Source organism: Thunnus thynnus, chromosome 13, assembly GCF_963924715.1.
Source record: "Thunnus thynnus chromosome 13, fThuThy2.1, whole genome shotgun sequence".
Taxonomy (NCBI): domain Eukaryota; kingdom Metazoa; phylum Chordata; class Actinopteri; order Scombriformes; family Scombridae; genus Thunnus; species Thunnus thynnus.
The window spans coordinates 13315320-13334669 of record NC_089529.1 but is presented as its reverse complement, the minus strand read 5'-3'; the positions used below and the strand labels follow the sequence as shown (position 1 = coordinate 13334669).

At 40.0% G+C, this 19350-nt stretch overlaps 2 protein-coding genes and 1 long non-coding RNA gene across 3 annotated transcripts; 1 reads left to right on the top strand and 2 right to left on the bottom strand.

Moving 5' to 3' along the window:
* Positions 1 to 2176: 2176 nt before the first annotated feature.
* LOC137195010 (thy-1 membrane glycoprotein-like) lies at positions 2177 to 4932 on the bottom strand. The gene is made up of 3 exons (XM_067607088.1): positions 4632 to 4932; positions 4113 to 4442; positions 2177 to 3974 (listed from the first exon to the last, which is right to left on the bottom strand). The coding sequence occupies exons 1-3, from the start codon at positions 4660 to 4662 to the stop codon at positions 3868 to 3870; spliced, it is 468 nt and encodes a 155-aa protein (XP_067463189.1). The 5' UTR covers positions 4663 to 4932; the 3' UTR covers positions 2177 to 3867.
* A 10398-nt stretch (positions 4933 to 15330) lies between these two features.
* On the top strand, positions 15331 to 17088 carry LOC137195597 (uncharacterized). The gene is made up of 2 exons (XR_010931142.1): positions 15331 to 15995; positions 16080 to 17088. It is a non-coding gene; the product is annotated as an uncharacterized lncRNA (long non-coding RNA).
* A 679-nt stretch (positions 17089 to 17767) lies between these two features.
* On the bottom strand, positions 17768 to 19123 carry snrnp35 (small nuclear ribonucleoprotein 35 (U11/U12)). Its single transcript, XM_067608097.1, has one exon. It carries the CDS (start codon positions 18969 to 18971, stop codon positions 18270 to 18272), a length of 702 nt encoding a protein of 233 aa, XP_067464198.1. The 5' UTR covers positions 18972 to 19123; the 3' UTR covers positions 17768 to 18269.
* Positions 19124 to 19350: the final 227 nt, after the last annotated feature.

Sequence of the window (19350 nt, the reverse complement as noted above, 5' to 3'; positions counted from 1 at the left end):
TTCGTATTGAAGAATGTCAGACGGGCAGAAACAGAGTCCCAAAAGACGGTTCTTGACACTCGCATCACTTTTGTCATGTCCGTGTTTGGAAATGTAAGATAGAAGAACTGTGAGGGACTTTTACAAAAATACCTAATATTTCAGTGGTAGATGTATTTCAAATCTATCGTATCAATAAATTGGTGTTTTACTGTGATGTTTGGAGACTACCAAAATCACCATTATACTGAATATATGTATAATTTTTGTCTATGGAGTGACACTTGAATTGGTGATGGCCACCAAACACTGAATTGTCGAAGTCACACTAAATTAAGGTTGTTGCTCTTGGTGGAGAGTCACGGCTGTGTGCTGCACACTGAAACATGTTTTTTGAACTGTAAACTAAATTATATGACTGTTCTATGATGAAACACATCAATGCTGGTGTTAATATTGAAATTGACACCAAATTTATAAAAATCAGCATTTCATGGGTTGAAAATGGCTCAACCTGTCATCTGCTGTTAAAATCAGCCCTGAAAAGGCGGGGCCAATGCTAATGTAGAGTCGACCGTTTGGGAGTATGAAATTTAAATGGTAGAATGATAATGGCCACCTCCTCCAGCCCCGCACTCATTTTCATTTGTATGCTGATTAAGAGAGACAGTTTTAGCTTCAGCAGCTACAGTGGTGCTGGCCTGCCGAAGGGAGTCTCTCCATCTGTGACTGTCTGCGGGCTTAAAAGCTTCTGGCAACCACAAAAACAACAGAAATCCTCCTCACTTCTCGCCATGCAGCTCTTCAACTCTCCCACTGTCTGTTCCTGCAGTTATCAGCTGGTAAAATCTTTTTTAAAAACTTAAAATCGTGGTGTAACCACAGGCTCCGCTGAAACTGTCTTACCTGTCACAAAACTGAACCTGCTCTGCAGTGGACAACGTCAGTTGACAGGACCAGTCCGGTTACACCATGATTTAATGTTTAAAAAAACATTTTACCAGCGGATAACTGCAGGAACAGACAGCTGGATAGTTACAGAGCTATGACTTCTGGCCCGTTTAAATGTTGTTGCACTGTTTGTCTTCCTGTCATTATTATTATTATTATTATTATTATTATTATTATTATTATATGTTGCCTGCCGCACACAGCCACTCCCCCACAGTTCCCCCTCAGCCCTCAGTTCGTTTGCCCTATCTGTTTTTCTCTTGCCTTTTTAAAATGAGTTGGGGAACCCACAACAAAACCTAGCTTTCAATGATATCAAACGAAAGAAGATGTCATCAACTCCTTTCTCTCATGGCAGGATTGTACAGTTCTGACCATGACATGCAATAGCAGAGCCCAGAGGCCCCGCCCGCTGGTGCAGAGCAGAGTGACTGGCTGTTCGCTTGTTTATTTCAAATTTATGAAAATTAAATGTGTCGCCTGTCCAAATTGCACCAAATTTTGTCAGTGCACTCCCTTGTATCCCCAGCAATGCACCTGCCAAGTGTGAAGTAGATTGGGTGAACGGTTCTCGAGATATGTGAAGGACAAACATACATACAGCTTTATGTAGAGAGATGTTGTTTAACACAAACATAGGTTTATGTTATTAGCTCCAGTTTTAATGTTTTTCTCTGTCAGTTTGGTCTAAACACTACAATACAATGAGCCTTAGCCATTCAAAAAATGCTAATTCAAAATGCATCCAAAACTTGATGAGACATTCTATACATATTTGTACACTGTTGTCATTTTGGACTATTTATCCAGTATCAAGTTTGAACTTAAGTGGATTAAGCTGAATAACTGGGGTAGTTTTCTGAAAAGACATGTTGCTGTTGAGTTTTTCAAATGGAAAGTTTTAATGCTTAGAACATCATGAACAAAAACTATTTGCCTCTGTTGTATTGCACAAATCCTCACCACATAAAGCACATCGATTTGCACTTTAAGGTATCACTAATGGAAAGTGATAAATATGTTTATGTTTTGTGATTTGTTCTGCCCCTCAAGAGTCATTAGAGACTGCTTTTGAAAATTTGTGATCCGAAAAAGGGGCATTCTTGCATGTCTGACAATCATCCAAAACCTTTTTTCCATCCTTGGAACAGCACATTGATAATGTGGAAAAAGGTCTGACAGTGTAAAATGAGACACATGCTAAACTCAAAGAAAGACTGAGGAAAGTTTGTGGACACCCAAACACTTTTAGTGGTATGGTGTATTTGGTAAATACATTTATATAAATTAAACATTTTATTTCACAGTACAAGTACTTTGAAAACACACATATGTGATTTAGCACTCTTTATCAATATAGAGGATAATATAGGTTATTCAGAGAATTACAGTAACATTATTGACATCACTTGTCAATCATCTCCATGAAACAGTTAACACATGGGAACATTTGCTCTGTGCAGGAATCATCATGATGCAATTGCCATTATTTGAGTTCAGTAGTTACAGAGTATAGTCAGTAAGGTGTATTGCTTTCAGGATATCGGAGGAGCACAAATACATTCATTTCAGTTTTTTTAGTGTGCCGTCCAATCATTGTTTTTTCCTTCATTTGTATTAATCCTTAAACTACCTGCTCAGACAAGATTCTCTGCTTTGCATATTTTTAAACTTTGGTATTTCCTCATGACTGTAGTTCATGCAGTCATTTCCTTCTTTTTGACATTTTCTAATACAATCCAGTCTGTTTCAGTGAAGTGGTACTTTCCACAGGAGATCAACAGCACCTTCAGTATAGTATAAATAGTAAGTCTAAAGATGCATGCCAGATTTCATGCACAAACACATTTAATAAGTTGGTTAGTTTAGTTGTGTTGATACTGTTCAGTGTCATTTCAGTTTATTGTCATTATACAGTACATAATACAGCAGTGCTTATCAGTGCAATTAAATGATTGTGCTTTGGCTACACGCCACCTAGTCAACTATGTACATAAGTAAAAATCCTTTACATTATCGAAGAAAACAATTCACCATAAAAAGCATAATGTAAATTCATAAACAGAACCATCAGTGTGGATCTAAACCTAGAGCGTTCATAGATTTCTTTCCCTCTTTGTCGCAATAGTCGTGGGACTATATATAATCTCCTCTGAATATAATATAAACTTTATTGCTCATGCATGCATCAGTGGTCAGCCAACAACAGTTTTAAAGATTTAGTTTTTCTGCTAATCATTAGATTAAACCCTGCCAAAGATGTCTGTTCCCCAACTTGGATCGTATCAATGAATATGACACAATCTTCCAGCAGTGCACCTGTGTGGCACAAGTCCCCTCTATCTGCCCTTATCAGTTGGCAGCCATGTGGAGACACAGGGGACAGATTTCAGCCAGGCAAAATAGATGGCTCACCTTAAACTCAGCAGTGACTGCATTCTAGTGCAATGCTGCATCACTTTTGGCTTGTTTTCATCCCTTTGTAAAATTCCTCTAATTTGCCACCAATTCTTCATTTGTGTATTTAAGAGTACACAACAGCAAGAAAGACTCAAAATCTTTCATTACATTGGATAAAATCTCTAATATTACAGAATATTTCAATTTAATGACTAAGTCAAATTCATGCTCTAACTCGTCACCTTGTGAGGCGAGTATGTCAGTAATCAGCTGAGATCCAGCAGATCTCTGTACTGTACATTTCAACAATTTTATATGTGAGAGTACTGTAGAGTATAAATTGTATGCAGTAGTACGTGTGCTTACTATTGAGTGCATGATGCAGAGTATGCAAGCCTTTGTTATACCGAATATATACTGTGCTTACATTCTGGTCAACTGCAATATGTGCATACACACAACTTGAGGAGAGTCCACTAGCAGTCACCAGCTCATTATGGGTGCAGTGTTATTGTATGCAGCAGTTTGGCGCCTTGTTCACAGCCAGTGAATTTCCAGTAGCATGGGAAGTGTCATCAAGGTCAACAGCAGGCCACTGCAGCTTTGTAATAGGACACTCCAAGCTGAGCAGGCAAGGAGGAGCTCTGCAATAAGAAAACATAACACACGTTCAGAAGGAGTTTTTGCGTTTTGTTTGGCAGTCATTCAAATGTTTCTTTTTTTTTTTGCAAAAATAACAGGGTGGGAACAGCTGATACTAAATATTAGCAGAAGCAGCTTACTTTTGTCAATCTCTGAGGTTTTGGATGATGTGACATTGTCCGCCTGGGTCCCTTTGATGTTGCAGGTGAAGCTGTGCTTGCCGCTGGGCAGGTTTCTAAACAGCAGGCGACAGATGTTGCCTGGAAAGATGCGTGCTTTGGCGCGCTTCTTAAAGGGAGCATGCTGCTCCTCGTTGGGGTCGGTGGTGTCAAGGAGTCTTTCACCCTGTGTATACTTGCAAAACACTTCTGGCGACTCAGCAGGAGCTGAATATTTGCAATCCATTCTGAGATGGAGCTCGTCTTTTAAGCAGTAGGTAAACTGAACCACCTTCTGAGCTGATGCAAAGCCTGCATGCAGTGTAACACAGAGAGACAATCAGATACTTATCAAAACCATTAAAAACACACTTTATAAATTTTCTGTGCGGTCAAAAGTCACTCAGATGAGAAAAAGCATTCATAATGAAAGGAAAAAACAGGTCAATATTAGTAAAATCTCCACTGACATTATGCTGCATAAGCCAAAAATTACCTTACCAAAAAGAAAAATTGTGGTAAAGAGGAACATTCTCCCAACTTTCCTGAAAATAGAGATATAAACAGAGTCAGATCAAACTAATATCATCCAAATACTATACATACGGACCCGAACAGTAAGCTTGTTTATGTTGCTTTTGTGTCTTTTTATTATTATTGAGGATCCACTCAAATTAAGCTGACAGTGCTGTAAAGAGCAGGCTCAGATTTCAGACACATGGATGTGACAGCTCTGCAGCGCCTGTGCCGACCCACAGAGGTTACTGTATAAAAGTGCCATAATACAGTACTGAACAACTGAGCACAACACAGCCTTACTGTTTTACGCTGCAAAGAGATGAACTGGAAACTTCACTGATGAACTACCAGCATTGATGCATTTCTGTGCTTAACCTCTCTGAGAGAACACAAGCTGATTATTTGCCTACTTGTAATCTTTATGTTCAGAGAAAATACATAAAGCAGTTCAGCTGTGTTTTGTTTGCTCGTTTGATGCACACCTACTCTCGCCTTCATTCAGATATTTGCTTTAGTGCTGACTCCAGCATTAAACCAAATATTTCAATCAGAATAAAAGAAAGAAATGCATTCTGTATAACACAGTTCAGTATTTACCATATTGCTCAGATTCAGCAAATAATAGTATATGAATCATTCTCACCTTGTCTGATGCAGTTTGAGCTTTCCTCAGTGCTCTGCAGTGTGATGCCAGAGGTAGATACAGTAGAGGTCGGCTTATAGAAGAAACAGAGGAGGGGGGTGGGGGGCGGGCGGGGAGAGGGAGGGGGAGAAAATGCTGCTCCAATGGACTTTGGGGACATTTCTCAGTATTGTATAAGGATATGTATTGATTTTGACCCTCTTTTACAGGAGGACAGAGGCTCGCATGTCAATACACAAACCTCTGGGCCCATATTGAAAGATTAAATTCAGGCTTCTGAATGGCCAAGAAAAAGGAAATGTTGTGATGAGGGTTGGATTAGCTGAGACACCTCCGCAGCTACATGTCAGCAGTTTCTCACCCAACCATATTCAATATATATATTATAATTTAATACTAATTCACAGACAATTCAATTATGTAAAATACAAAAACACATCACATAAACTGAAAAACACAGAATTATATTGTGTTTGAATATTCTGCTAAAAGGCTTATCATAAAGGAGTAGTTCAACATTTTGGGAAATACTGGCAGGATTATTTCTTGGCCGGGTGCAGTGACTTCCGCTGGTTGCCTGGCAACCTCACAGTGACGAGACCCCAGGAATTCACTGTCCTCGGCCAAAAAGTAGTCCTGCACAGAACCACCCCCCACCCCCCCACCCCCACTTTACAATTTCATGACACGTTTTTGTACGAACTAAACAAACGAGATATAACTTGTTAATTTGCGAGCTTTAGAGGTGTTAGCAAGCATATTTTGTTACTTTCAGACAGAGCCAGGCTAGCTGCTTCCCCCTGTTTACAGTCTTTATGCTAAGCTAAGCTAACCAGCAGCTAGCTGTAGCTTCATACTGATGATACATTTCAGCAAGAAGGTGAATAAGCATATTTCCCAGTATGTTTAACTACTGTATTCCTTTATCGGCATACCTACATTAATTATTATATTAAAGCTGTATAGCTGTAAAAGTACCAAAAAATAAATACTATTGGGAGGTGAAAGCTGGTGACTGATCTTGTAACTGCTAGGCCAGTGGTAGTAAATGAGGTTTGACGTTTAGCGTAGCATTTCTAAACTGCTAACTCACATGCCTGATTGAGCAACCCATTGGACTGGTAAATAACTGATATGTAGGGTTGGACGTCACTTGAAAGTTCTTGATTCTGAGTTTCTTTTAGGGACATAAAGATGCTTTTACTACAGGTAAATAACTTTTATTATTTACCAAAAAAGCCAGAGTTCTAGGATGTTAAATGTTGCCAAAACACAAGCTGTCAGACAAAAACTTTTCCTACATAAAATACAGTAAAAACTGTTAAAGATTGTGATCTAAAGCAAGCACAATCTAATGGAAAAATAAGTATACAAGATTATGAATCTGACCAGACATTCAATGCCACCTTTCCTAGTTGTTGATACTTTTGGTGCAACAGACATGTTTTGATTGGTACCAAAAAGGTGTTGCTGTTTGAAATCCAGCCGCATGACATCCAATATAACTCTGTGCAGTGTATCACGCATGTAAGGGTTCCTTAAGGAGTGAACTAGCAATCAGCCTCTCAGAAGTCTTTAGTACTGAATAAGTAGAAGAAGAAATATAGATGTAGTGTGACAAAATGTTTATTTATAAAGGCTAAAGCCATGTAAAATTATCTAATATTTGCATATGTTGCAACTGTAATTTCATCTTGTTAGATACACTAAAGCTAGACTCTGTATCCTCTTCACACTGCTTTGTCAAGGTCCTTTCTGGACAGTTGCTGAACAACTGCCATACTGAAGCAGTCTCCCAGGACACTGACAGAAGTGTTGCAGAGTTCTCTAGAAGACGCAAACCACAGCAAGGAATGAAAGCAGAGAGGATAACTGCTGCTTTATGCTGTGTTTTCTCCTCTGTGTCTCCTCTCTTCTGACTATGAAAAGCAGAGAAGGCAGGTGTAGTGATCCCTGCCAAAAGTATTCATTAGAGATTCTGTGGCTGTGATCCCTGCTGCTCCTCTGCTGGATGCTGCTGCTGATATACTGCAGATGAAACACAGAGCCATCACCTATTCTTCTTCAGTGATGACTACTATACTCTGAGTGCTATAGTCTACCACAATACTAACCTTTATACTATCAAACTGCACCAAACACTGTTTAAGTCACTACTTCTTAAAGCTCTGGATTCTACACTTTTCCTTGAGGTCCAACAAAAAAGCTGTGTAGTATCATCATGTGACAAAAACAAATTTTAACCCATGTTTATGTGTGTTTATTTTCTAGTATCTCTCCTCTCATTTATGAAAGAGTTCATGTTACTGTGTCTGATGTGGTCAAGTGTCTTTTGGGATGATTTGATTCTCACCTACTGTGCCATAACTGGTATGCCTGTTCGGGGGCTCATTTTTGGCCCAGATGATGGAAACTATCTGACAGCTGCTAAAAGAGCCGTGAAGCCCTGCAAAACGTGTATTATTTGATTTCAAACCAGTCACATCTGAAATAAGTGGATACACTTAGACAATGCATCTTTAATTGTTAACGTGCACAAATATTTGTCATGTTTAGATCCTAATAGTTTATATTTTCAACATATTGGACTCAGGTTTGACCAAGAAAAATATTGTAGAATGCTTCATTTTTATGCATTATTGCTTTCCTAATGGTGAAAAATGTACATCTATTTTGGTGAACATGGTTTTGTTTGAAATTAAGCAGCTGTTGACTGTTTGCAGAGTTTATCATCTGCGTCATGGAGAGTCTGATGGTCTGAAGTCCAGATCACAGACTGTACGATCCATTTGGATAAGCAATAATTGATCCTAACACACCAGACTGGGTGTTTGTTTGCATTACTATATTGGCCTATTAGCTCAAGTAAAAGCTGCAAAACAAAAGTAGAATACTAGGAGCCTATACTGTTACATATTTACAGTATCCAGTAAGTTTAACTGGTGTTTGTAAATTCTTCATACATGACCACACAACACACAGTTGAATCTTGGACCTTCAGCTCCAGTCTATAAAGTGAACCTCCTCACACCCTCTAAAGAACAGCTGGGATGATTAGTCAGGGATTGTCAATAAATTACAACTCAAATGACTTGTAAAATAATTTTCCCCATTCCATTCAGTTCTGATTGACGCAAACCAATAATTACTTCAAGCACCACATAAGGCACACCTCTTTGGACTGTATATTAATGTTTTGTCCACTTTTTATGGATACTGCAATGTAATTTTTCAATAGGTTTCACATCATATGACCCTGTGAAAGCCACTGAAGCACACATTAATATTTGGTAAATTGTAATTTTCCAAATTTTTTAAATTTTCTAGTTACATTTAAATACAACTGATGAAAGACCAAATCTGTCCTGTGTACAACAAACACATTTTCAAAGAAAGCAACTGGAAGGCTAATCTAAGAGGAACAGATCGATCTACCTATGCTAATTAATTTGTTAATAATTATTTTGCAACTTTCTACTGTCGGAGTGATTAAACTCCAGTTTGTGTCTCTCTTAGTGAGCTCAGTGTCTGTGTTTCTGTTTGACTCTAACGTGCCTCAGATGTATATCTGCTATACATATGTAACACAGACATTAATTTCAGTCAGCTCAGTCAATTTCTATTTTATGTTTCCATTTCATTTTGTGATGCTTAGCTGCTCAGTGTTATTTGCAATACAGATATTTTGATATAAACAAGTGTTTGTTTTTTTTGTTTATTCAATGTACCACTAAAAGTATACTAAATTATATAATATAAAATTGATTTCTTGCGAGTTTCCTGTGTTTTCTATGGACAAGTTTTTTCTTAAATCGGTTAAAAATATGTGAGGACATTCTGTTAGTGCATCTCTAAACTGCAACAAAGAAAGGATGACATCTGAGTTTTCAAGTCACAGTTACTGCTGTGTCTCTAATGGGACCAAAGTTGCAGTGGAGAAACTCCTGTTATTATTGTTAACTTTCAGTAAGTTCAAATCCTTCACAAGCCTGAAGTGAATGAGTGTTATGGAAAATGTGAGGATATATAATGGAAAAGTAATGCACACCGAGGGTTGTAGTGAGGTGCTGATCACTGGAAGTAGACATGAAAGTGGAAAAAAGTGTTGCACACTCTGGCTCCATGTGCATTTCTCTTTTATTCAGGTGAGGTTTTGGTGCTCAGGCCTTCCTCAAGATCAACGTCATCTGAATAAAAGAGAAATACATAGGGAGCCAGAGTGTGTGACACTTTTTTCCTACTCTCATGGAAAATGTGAGGAACAAATTTAGATTACTCCAAAATGTGTTATTTTGAAGTCATGTGAAGTTTTAATGTCTGCGCATGTGCATCACCTACGCGTTATTATGGATTCCACTACTTTTCTTGACAAAAAAAGTACAGCATTAAATGCATTCAAGTGCTAAGATCGACCAGGCATCCGTGCTCGTATGGAGAGCCAAGCAGTTCAAAAATATGTGATTTTTAATATGTTAACAACATATGCTCACACCGCTATGGCAAGCCCTGCTATTTCCTAACTGTATGTTCAGTGGGTGTCTAAGAAATGTTCATTCAAGGATTATGAGTTCACATTTTGAGTCAAGCATAGAGGCTGTATTATGCATAGCCTAAAAAATATCGATATGGGGCACTGAATTTGATGAATTTACTGTTAATCAGACCACGGATGAGACAAGAATTAGCACAACACACCGACTCTGTCTCTCACTCGCTCTCTTTTTTACCCTCTCTGGAGATAAATTAACAGAAAGCAGCTGTAGGTTGTTTTAGAGGCAAGGCAGCCGTCTGGCAGCTCAGGGATCCTGTTTTGCCGTTTTCTTTCTTCCTTGTCAGATCTCTATTCCCAGGACTGTTGCTGCTGCTCCATTGAGGAACCGCACCGCCACACGCCAGCCACAATGCACCGCAGGATGGATAGACGGGTCCGCCATTTGAAATGCACTTTCGGGACATTTTGGAGGTTTGTTTGGAGGTTTTATCATCCTCTAGCGCTGCTCTTGCCTCAGGTCCCAGCACTGAAACCATACTAAGCTGCCCTGTGATTCTTTTTATTTTTGGACATTGCAAACCTCCAAAACCTCAAATGGCAGACCTTGGCAACATGTCTATCTGTCCTGTGGTGCGCTGTGGCTGGCATGCAGCGGTATGGCTCCCCAATGCAGCAGCAGTCCTGGAAAAAGAGATCTGACAGGGAAGAAAGAAAAATTCAGTGCCCCATATCACCATTTCCCAAACTACACATAATACAAACTGTTAACTCATAGTCCCTCAGAATTAATGTTTCCCATTACTCAACACCAGACACCCACTGAACATACAATTAGGAAATAGCAGGCTAGCGGCACAAACAAATATGGAAAGCCTAGCAGTTCAAAAATACGTGATTTTTAAAGCCATAGATACAATCCTGAGTGGACACGTACACGGACAGCTGTGGACACCATGGATGTGTAATGGTTCTGTTTATACTACTTTGGAGTCTGCTTGGAGGACACGTTCCACACATGCACGTTAGATCGGCATCTACACGAAGTTAGCATTGTGATCGCGCAGACTGGAGCAGACATGTCTGCATGGTCACAACAAATTCGAGGCATGCGGATGTCTGCACAGAGCCTACGCGTACATCCAAAAAATGTTATGTTATGTGTACCCTAGCGGACTCTCGCATACACATGGACGTGGAAGGTATAATTTCAGCTTAATGCGTAAATGACGAATTTTAGCGCTTGAATTCTACGCAGGGCGTGTCTCGCCAAGAAAAGCAGTGGGATCCATAATAACACATCACCTACACCTTTCTTCTACACTAGATGTCACCAAAACATTGATCGCTGGTTTTGTCATTATTTGTGGCGGTGCCTCCAGTTTTTGTCCTGCAGAGGGAAATCTTGTTTTGCATCGACATATGACAGCTCCCCAGAAATAAGTATCTGCGTGGGAGCAGCGGTAGCATTGAAAAAGCAAAATGATTGTTTTCTTCCATTAAAGACAAAAATACATTATGTTCACCTACATTCCAACACAGACACATGTTTAAGTTCACCAACCTTATAATGTAAGAGCTCCACTATAAAGACGTTACGACCCCTTATCAAGCCTGCATCCCACATGAGGAGTTTCTGATTGTCCGTAATGATCATGAAATCTCAGAGCAGTGACTGTTAGATTATAAATGTAAAGAAAGCGGAATTAAACCCAGAGATTCCTTCTCATATTTCACTGCTCCTGGATCCCTGCTCGTGGATCAGTGCATTGAAGATATGGTCTTTTTTTCATAACAGCTGATGTGTGTGTGTGTGTGCAGACATACAGTGGTGAGCAATAACTGAATCCTCAGCAGGCATCTGTCAGTGCTGCTCTGCTGATGCTGCGGATGCTGCTCTGCATACTGGCACACAGGCGCAGCTCGGGATAGGGACCAACTACCAGGTAGGACCGGCTGTCTCATCTGCAGGGTAAAAAATTAGGGCTCCGGTGTGTCATTATAGAAAATCTAACATTTTCAGATTGGTCTTGCATCTATCAGAAATATATGTCTGCATGACTCTACAGCTCTTTCACCTGCAGTAGGGACAAGATGTGCGCATAAGTCAGCAGTTTGCTGCAGTGCAAAGTCACTGCATAGGCGTAGTCTCGTCTGCAGCCCACCCAGATCGGCACATCCAGACCCGCTATTATTGCGCTATAGTGGATATAAAAATATATGATGCAGTTTGTGCTTTGTTTGCATGTTTACTGTGATAGGCATCTTGTTTTTTTCTGCTTTAATCACTTGTGGCAGTCTGGTTCTGCATGTTCAAACTTTCTCATCATGTTTTATGTTGAACTCATGTTGAACTCATACTCTGCCGTGAAGGTTATTGATCTGATCGGACAGATACCAATCTCCATGGAGCCTCACCTGTTCACCACAGCCTGCTTCCTGTTTGGCACATCAAACTCAAACTCACAGTATGTGTGATTCTTTTTTTTTTAATTCACTTATCTTTTAAGACTGTCATGTCACTGTTAAATCTATTGGTTGTCATTGAAGGTTGTTGTAGCCATCCGTTTCATGTGTAATTTATAAAAGTTAAGTGTGGATGATTATATAAAAGAGGTGGATTGTTGCAGATTGAAGAAATAACAAAATGCCTCTGTTGTAATTAAAATGTAAGTCTACATGCAAATACTGTTTTATTGTTTGCATCTCTTTTAGTGAGCTCGGTGTCCACATTTCTGTTCACTCCTCGTAGCCCTCAGATGTTTTCGTGTCTAACATACCTGGAGCGAAACGCCAGGGTGGACTGCAAGTTCCCACCCATCTACCAGATCCCAGGCCCCTACTGTGAGTATCGGCAGGACAGCCGGCAGCCGGCTGGTGGGCAGCACCTACCCCAACGCTGTCATTTATGTGTCCACTGAAGACCGCAGGAGGAGAAACATCAGCCTGGTCAATCCCAATCTGTGCCGCCTCATCTGGGCCCCGATGGCTGATGAGAAGCCTTACACCTACACCTGCAGGGTTAACCAAGGCACCACCTGGAAGGAGAACAGCATGGCCGTGCATCACAGTGAGTAGAGTCCGCTTCAACTTCTGATGTGGTTCCTCCAAACAGCAATAGAAACAACATCTAAACTCACATTCTGTTTCCTTACAGGGATTCTTCCAATCTGCTCTGCAATAAGCGTGATGTTCAAATCTGCACCATGGCTTTTGTCGCTGGTGATGTCACTTCCTGTGGCTGTGGGGCTTCTGAGTCCCTGAACTCTCCCTTTCACAGAGTAACAACTTACTGGACATTTTTTTTAACATTGTGACTCACTCTGGTTTGATGGCTGCTGGTTGACTCAACATCATAATTAATCATAATTTTGTAATTTTGAATAAATGACACTGAAAAAATCAAGTCAACTTTAAGGCCTTTAGGACAGAAAGGAATCATGATATTAACATAATAAACTGTGAAAAAAAATGCAACAGTGAACAGTTTTGATTTTCCGTTATGACAGTTATCGTCAAATAGCTGATTCAAGACATTTTTTTGTCCGTTGACATGATCAGGGTGCTGTCTGGATACAAACAATCATTTGTTTTTTTAAAATAAGAACAGATTCTTCTTATAGATTTATATTGCGTCTTATTGCTGTTCTGAACACAAACAGATTTAATTACAGTAGTGGAGATCATAACAACACATCGATCTACATACAGCTGTATGTAAAAATGTGGAGAGCCCTTTGATTGGATTTATTGTGCTACAGATTCATTAAAGAGTAAAACTGTTGCAGCTTTCTGTCACTTCACCCCTTTATCTTAATCTGGATTATATTACAGTCTCACCAGTTTGCTAAGCTACACTGTAACATAGACAAGTATTCTGAATTTTATGACTTTTGATAATACTGTATGTCTTACTTGAGTCACTGATGCAAGACATGACATTTTAGTCGCGTTACCTTGGCAATGAGGCTGAGCTCAGCTCCTCTAGCTTGCTGAAGAGAGTCAGTGTTGATTTTTGTTCCCCAGTTAAATAAGCCCTGCTTCAAAAACCCTTCATACTGGACTGTGTTCACCTTTAAACCTGTCTGTCCAAGCAGCCACTGCAAAGTCTCTCAGTTGGTGGCCGGGCTGCCTTATTGTCCCACTTAGTTACTACTGTATCTGTCACTCACTGGAGAAGAATGAAACACCATGACTACTGCAGTAAACAAGCTTTAAGCAGCTCTGTGTATAGCCTGACACACATAAACACAGTGCAAAGAAATGTAGACAGTACAGAGTTTGTGCCACATCTTGTGTTTATATCTTCTACATGTAGGGTAACTTTTCTCAGAGCTGTTTATAGGCTGTATGTGCTGATATTTTGTGCGGTGGTCTTTTTTTTTTTTTTTTTACAGTATTTGTTGTACCAGACACCACAGATTCAGAGCTGCTGGTGATGCCAGTGAACCCACAGCACAGCCTGGAACCAACAGACACAATGTTCATCGGAAATGTCAACCTACGACCCCCACGCCGCCACCATGGATTCTTTCAAAATGCTCAACCATTCAGGGGAGAACCACCGACAGTGGCAGGTAAAGGTTTGCTGCTCGGCTGTCCCAGCATCAGATTCAGTTAGTAATGTTCCCAGATAACTCATCCTTAACTTTAATGGACCCTCATGTTGTTTTCATTATGTATTAGTTCAAATATACTGTATTTCAGGTGGGAAAAATGCTTTTTAAATAAATGTAGTTCACTGAATTTATTTGAATGAGAAAAAAAGACAAAAGAAGATTGAGTAAACCGAAGATTAAATAGATAGGTTTCCACTATAAGAATAATTATAAAAACATTCAAAATGATATTTGTAGTTTTACTTCAATCTCAAAGTAATTTTCTGAATGCATAGACAAAAATAAAACATTGCAGTCTTACCACAGATATTGTTTCAATGTGAAGGATTGATCAATATCTCATTAAAGTTATTCTTGCTTATTATATTCTTGATTATTTTCTAGCAGTAAATGGTCCTAAATGAGCCGTGACTAACAAAACCAGTTCCCATGATTTGAGTCAAGATAGCCTGGAGCCTTGAAGGTTTTCCAGTTCAAACACTAAAATGAAAACCCCTGACTGGAAGCATTTCAGCAAATGTTAAGCTGTTATGTGTTTACTGGAATTACTCTTAGTTTCCTATAATAAGGCACTTTTAAACCCCACCTTTTAGCCTTTGTATTATGTCCTGCCTCTCCCCAGGATTTCTCCTCTACCCGGACACTCCTGCTAAGATGGAAACCACGTCGCGTGAAGCTTTCTGCTTCAGGCCCGTCACACAGCCACACAGAGGCAAAGGTCCGCACTCTTATCTCAACCTAGAGAGTAAACTCATGGTATCTGTTTTAAAATAAGCTGTGTGTTGCATTAGTGGACTTATGATTGTGTCAGTGCTGAAAGTGAGCATGTCAGGCAGTGTACAGTCTGTGTGTGTGTGTGTGTGTAGTGGTTATATGTGTGTTTAGGAAGATGTTTGGGTTATGTGTGTGTGTGTGTGTGTGTGTGTGAACTCAGAGATCAGGAAAGTTATTTATGAGTTCTTTGTTTAATTTAAAGGTTTAATCAGTCAATGTAAGTACTACACTGTTGTTATATTGAAATGATAATAATACAGTAATTAACAGAAAAAACATCCATGTAAAGGTAAATGTAAAATTGCCTCATACAGTAGGTCACAGTCGACTTCATTTCCAGAAAACAAATATGGATATATGAATAGCTAAACATTGCCAGCAAAGTACCGGCTGACCTGTTAAGGGTTTAAGTTTTAGTCTTGATGTACGACTGAATTATGAAAACATTTAAAAGGTATCATGACAACTTTGACTCCGTAGACAGAAACCGGTGATATTTCATGTGATATTTAACACATGTGTAAGAAATGAAACACTCACCAAGGTTATAATTACCCTTTAGGAGAACATGTCACCTTGAACTCACAGCAGGAGTCCCGCCGTTCTCGTCCCACATCCTCGAGACAAACAGGAAGAGGAAACAGCAGCAGGGACGGGGAACCAGGGGAGGACATGAGAGAAGGCGACCGTGATCAGACACAGGATACAACAGAGATGCAGTCTCAGTATCAGAAGGATTTCCCTCCACCATCCTCCTGCCGCAGGAGGCGAACACCTGCCCTCCCACAGCCAGATAACATCGGTATCAACCCTGCCTTCAGGTGAGAGCCGGTTTCTCAATGTCACACAGAGCATTATCATGAAGTGAACAGCTCATCAGTGTCTGTGTGTGTGTTGCCTCACAGGATCGAGTTCAGGACAGTCCAAAGAGAGACTTACCCCGGTTGGCCAATCTTGAATCGCAGGTGTGCTGGACGGCTGAGAACGGCCTTGTCTGGAGAACCAAACACGACTTCTGAGTGATAGTTTATACAAACTATGATGTACGTAAGAAACAAGCTTGCATGTGTACTTCCCAGCATTTAGTGTTTGACAGTCACACCTTTTTCCTCAGACTCAACTTGTAACATGTCATCCAGCTGAGACAATTTATTTTATTATACATGAATTAATATTAATCCATTAGATTTAAGTACTGTTGCAAATGCCTTCACATTTGTTCTTAGTTTATCATTTATGTGTTCTCCAGACTGTCAATCCCAGTTTGTTCTTTCTTCTACAACCAGAAAATATTGTGTGTGATGAAGTTATGTTCATACAACACAGTGTACAGTTATAAACATGATTTAATAAACCAGTTTATGGGTTGTGTTATTGTGTATAACTGGAGGGAAATGTAAGTTGTAGAGGATTTTTCGAAACAAATTACTTTTTTAAGGTTAATCACAGTCTTTAGTTGTTTTTGTTTACTTTATTACATCAGTTTTATTAAGCAAACTGTTCCCAGCACAAACTCTTTTCTCAGCTTTAGCTTCCTCTCGGGTAACAAGAGATGAGTTTCCCAGCAGCAGGACAATCAGATGAGCTAATGGACTGATGATGTGTACACACAGCTGTCTGTTCAGTGTCTGGAGTCACTGGATGAGACTTCATGAACTAAAGCTAACAACCAGACCTTTAACAACTCATATTGATGACTTCAGGCATACTTTACGGTCAGCTTAAGAGAAAACAATCCACCCTGTGACTCATAAGTGAAACATGATCTGCTCCAATGGGCAGGACCGGGGATCCAGCAGCTGAGCTCAGACTTCAAGCTCTAGAAAACACAAGATCTACAATAATGTGCAAGTCGCACAATTTAAGATTAAGTCTTTAACCAAACAATGTTTATGAAAAGACTGACTTCCTGAAGAGTCTGACTATTTCTCTGTTTGTCCACGTGGGAGGATTTTTGATTTTACTGTTTTCATTAAGAAATCAGTAGGAAAAACTGATTTAAGCATGACTGAACAAACAAGTAGCAACCTAGATTCAAGTCGGTCATTTTAAGTTACTGTGAAAAACAGCGAACAACAAAATGTTCAAGTGAATGATGAAAAATAATTTTTCATAATTTTTTTTCAGTTTGTAAGAAACCAAATAATAAATGTTTTAGCTTATTCTGACATTTTTACATTTTATTACAGCTGTAAATTCTACATAAATTGAAAAATTGTATAATTGCTAGTGGCTGATCAATACATAAATAAAAAACATTTCAATCAATATGTCTGACAATGGAGAAAGAAAAGTCAATTTTTTTTTTGTAATCATTAGATTGTAACATTTTACCTTAAAAAAGGATGACGCCACTGTCTTAAACTGATCTTGGTTTATTTGGCTCTGTTCCTCTAACAGAGGCAATGTTACACAACCCTTCATCTCTGGGTTTGTACCAAGTATGAAGCTCAGAAAATCTCCCTCAGTAAAAACATGTACAGTTTGACTAAGAGGCTAAATTGTTAAACAGCCCACCTACCCAGACCACTAAGGAATCCTTTAATACTGTAATACACCTCAGATTTTAAAACAGAGACTAAAACGGATTGAATTCAATAAGATTTAAAGATATTTTATAGGTGTATAAAAGTAATTACATCTTGTCCATTCAGTAGCACATTCTGATTTTAAAGGCTGTACAACATCAATATACAAAATGTCTATAAAATACTGTAAATAAATATGTTCTGCTGACTTTACACAACAGAAGAATTCACTAAGTCAGATTTCCCTGAAGAACACTAGATGGCGGCTTCAGGTCGACATGCCAATACCATCAACATCAACCTAAAATCTTGACAGGAGTTTTTCCATTTTCCACATCTAAACAGGTATCACAACAAGTGATACGATAACAGGTTCTGTTTAACCATATAGTCCAGTCTTATTTGCTCAAAGACAAGTCTGTTAAACAGAAACACTGGAAAGCCTCATCAGTAACAGTTTCCTTCACTGCCCACATGGAAGCAGGCAGCTGGTGTGTGCATCACAACATTTGTCTCAGACTTCCAGTGATCCAGATGAGAAGATGTGAAGATGTGTAAATATGGGCTTCATCTCCTGTCCCGGTGCCTGCTCCTGTCTCCGTGTCTGCGGTCATCCCTCTCTCTTCCTCTGTCCCGGTCATCTCTCCTGCCTCTGCTCCCCCACTCCGCCTCTCTGTCTCGGTTCTCCCTGTCTCTCGCTCCCGGTCTGTCCCACTCCCTCCCTCCACCACCTCCACCGGCCCGTTCCTGCTCCGGGCCGACCCCGAGGTTAATGGGCTTACGGAAAGGTCTGTCCCTGCCGCCGAACCGCAGTTGTCCGGACTCTTTCTTCCCTCCTAGCCCGCCGCCAAGCCGCCTGGGCACCCATCCTTTGAGGGTCCTCTCCAGCTCGAAATCCACAAACACTTCGTGTTGCTCAACCACCAGCTTGTTGGCGTCCCGACGGGCCCGGACAACAGACCGTTCCTCCTTGTACTCAATCACGGCGTACCCTTTGGAGAAGCCCGTGACGATGTCCCGGACCAGCCGGAGCCGCTGGATGTCTCCGTACTTGGAGAATACCTGGTGCAGCTTCTCCTCGGTGGTCTGGGGGTTTAATCGGGCAACAAACAGGGTTAGCAGAGGGTCTCCTACTACACCTTTGTTGGGCTTGTATCGGGCTCCCATAGCCCTCCATACGGCGCGGTCATGGGGCTCCACGTCCGTGCCGTCGATGCTACCGGCTTTCAGCGGGTCGTAAGCCTTCGCTATCGGACTCCAGTCCGCCATTTTCACCCGGACTGAAGCTACAAAGGTCCCCCAAAAATTAAACGAGTTTCACAGACGGTTATTTCACTACGTTCATCAATTATTAGTTATAAGAACCTTTGAAGTACCTTCGTGTTACCTCATTAAATGTCCCCAATACAAGTGCGTCAACAAAAACACTCCGTAGTGAAACAGGTTATAACGTGTCTCGTTTTAATAGTTCCTACTCACTCAACTGATACCAGCAGCCTCCAAATCCTGTCCTCAATTATAATTGTATGTAAATATGAACACATAGGTTCAGTAATTTACAATTGTGTTGACGAGAATGTGGAAATAAAGTAACAAATGAAAAAAAAAAACTTTTAACCCTTTGAACTCAATTTTCTATGCATATATT

Coding starts and splice junctions, on each gene's coding strand:
- LOC137195010 (XM_067607088.1), bottom strand. CDS start 4,662: ATGTTCCTCTTTACCACAATTTTTCTTTTTG. Junction 4,443..4,631: donor TACCACAATTTTTCTTTTTG/GTAAGGTAATTT, acceptor CACTGCATGCAG/GCTTTGCATCAGCTCAGAAG. Junction 3,975..4,112: donor AACCTCAGAGATTGACAAAA/GTAAGCTGCTTC, acceptor TTCTTATTGCAG/AGCTCCTCCTTGCCTGCTCA.
- snrnp35 (XM_067608097.1), bottom strand. CDS start 18,971: ATGGCGGACTGGAGTCCGATAGCGAAGGCTTACGACCCGCTGAAAGCC.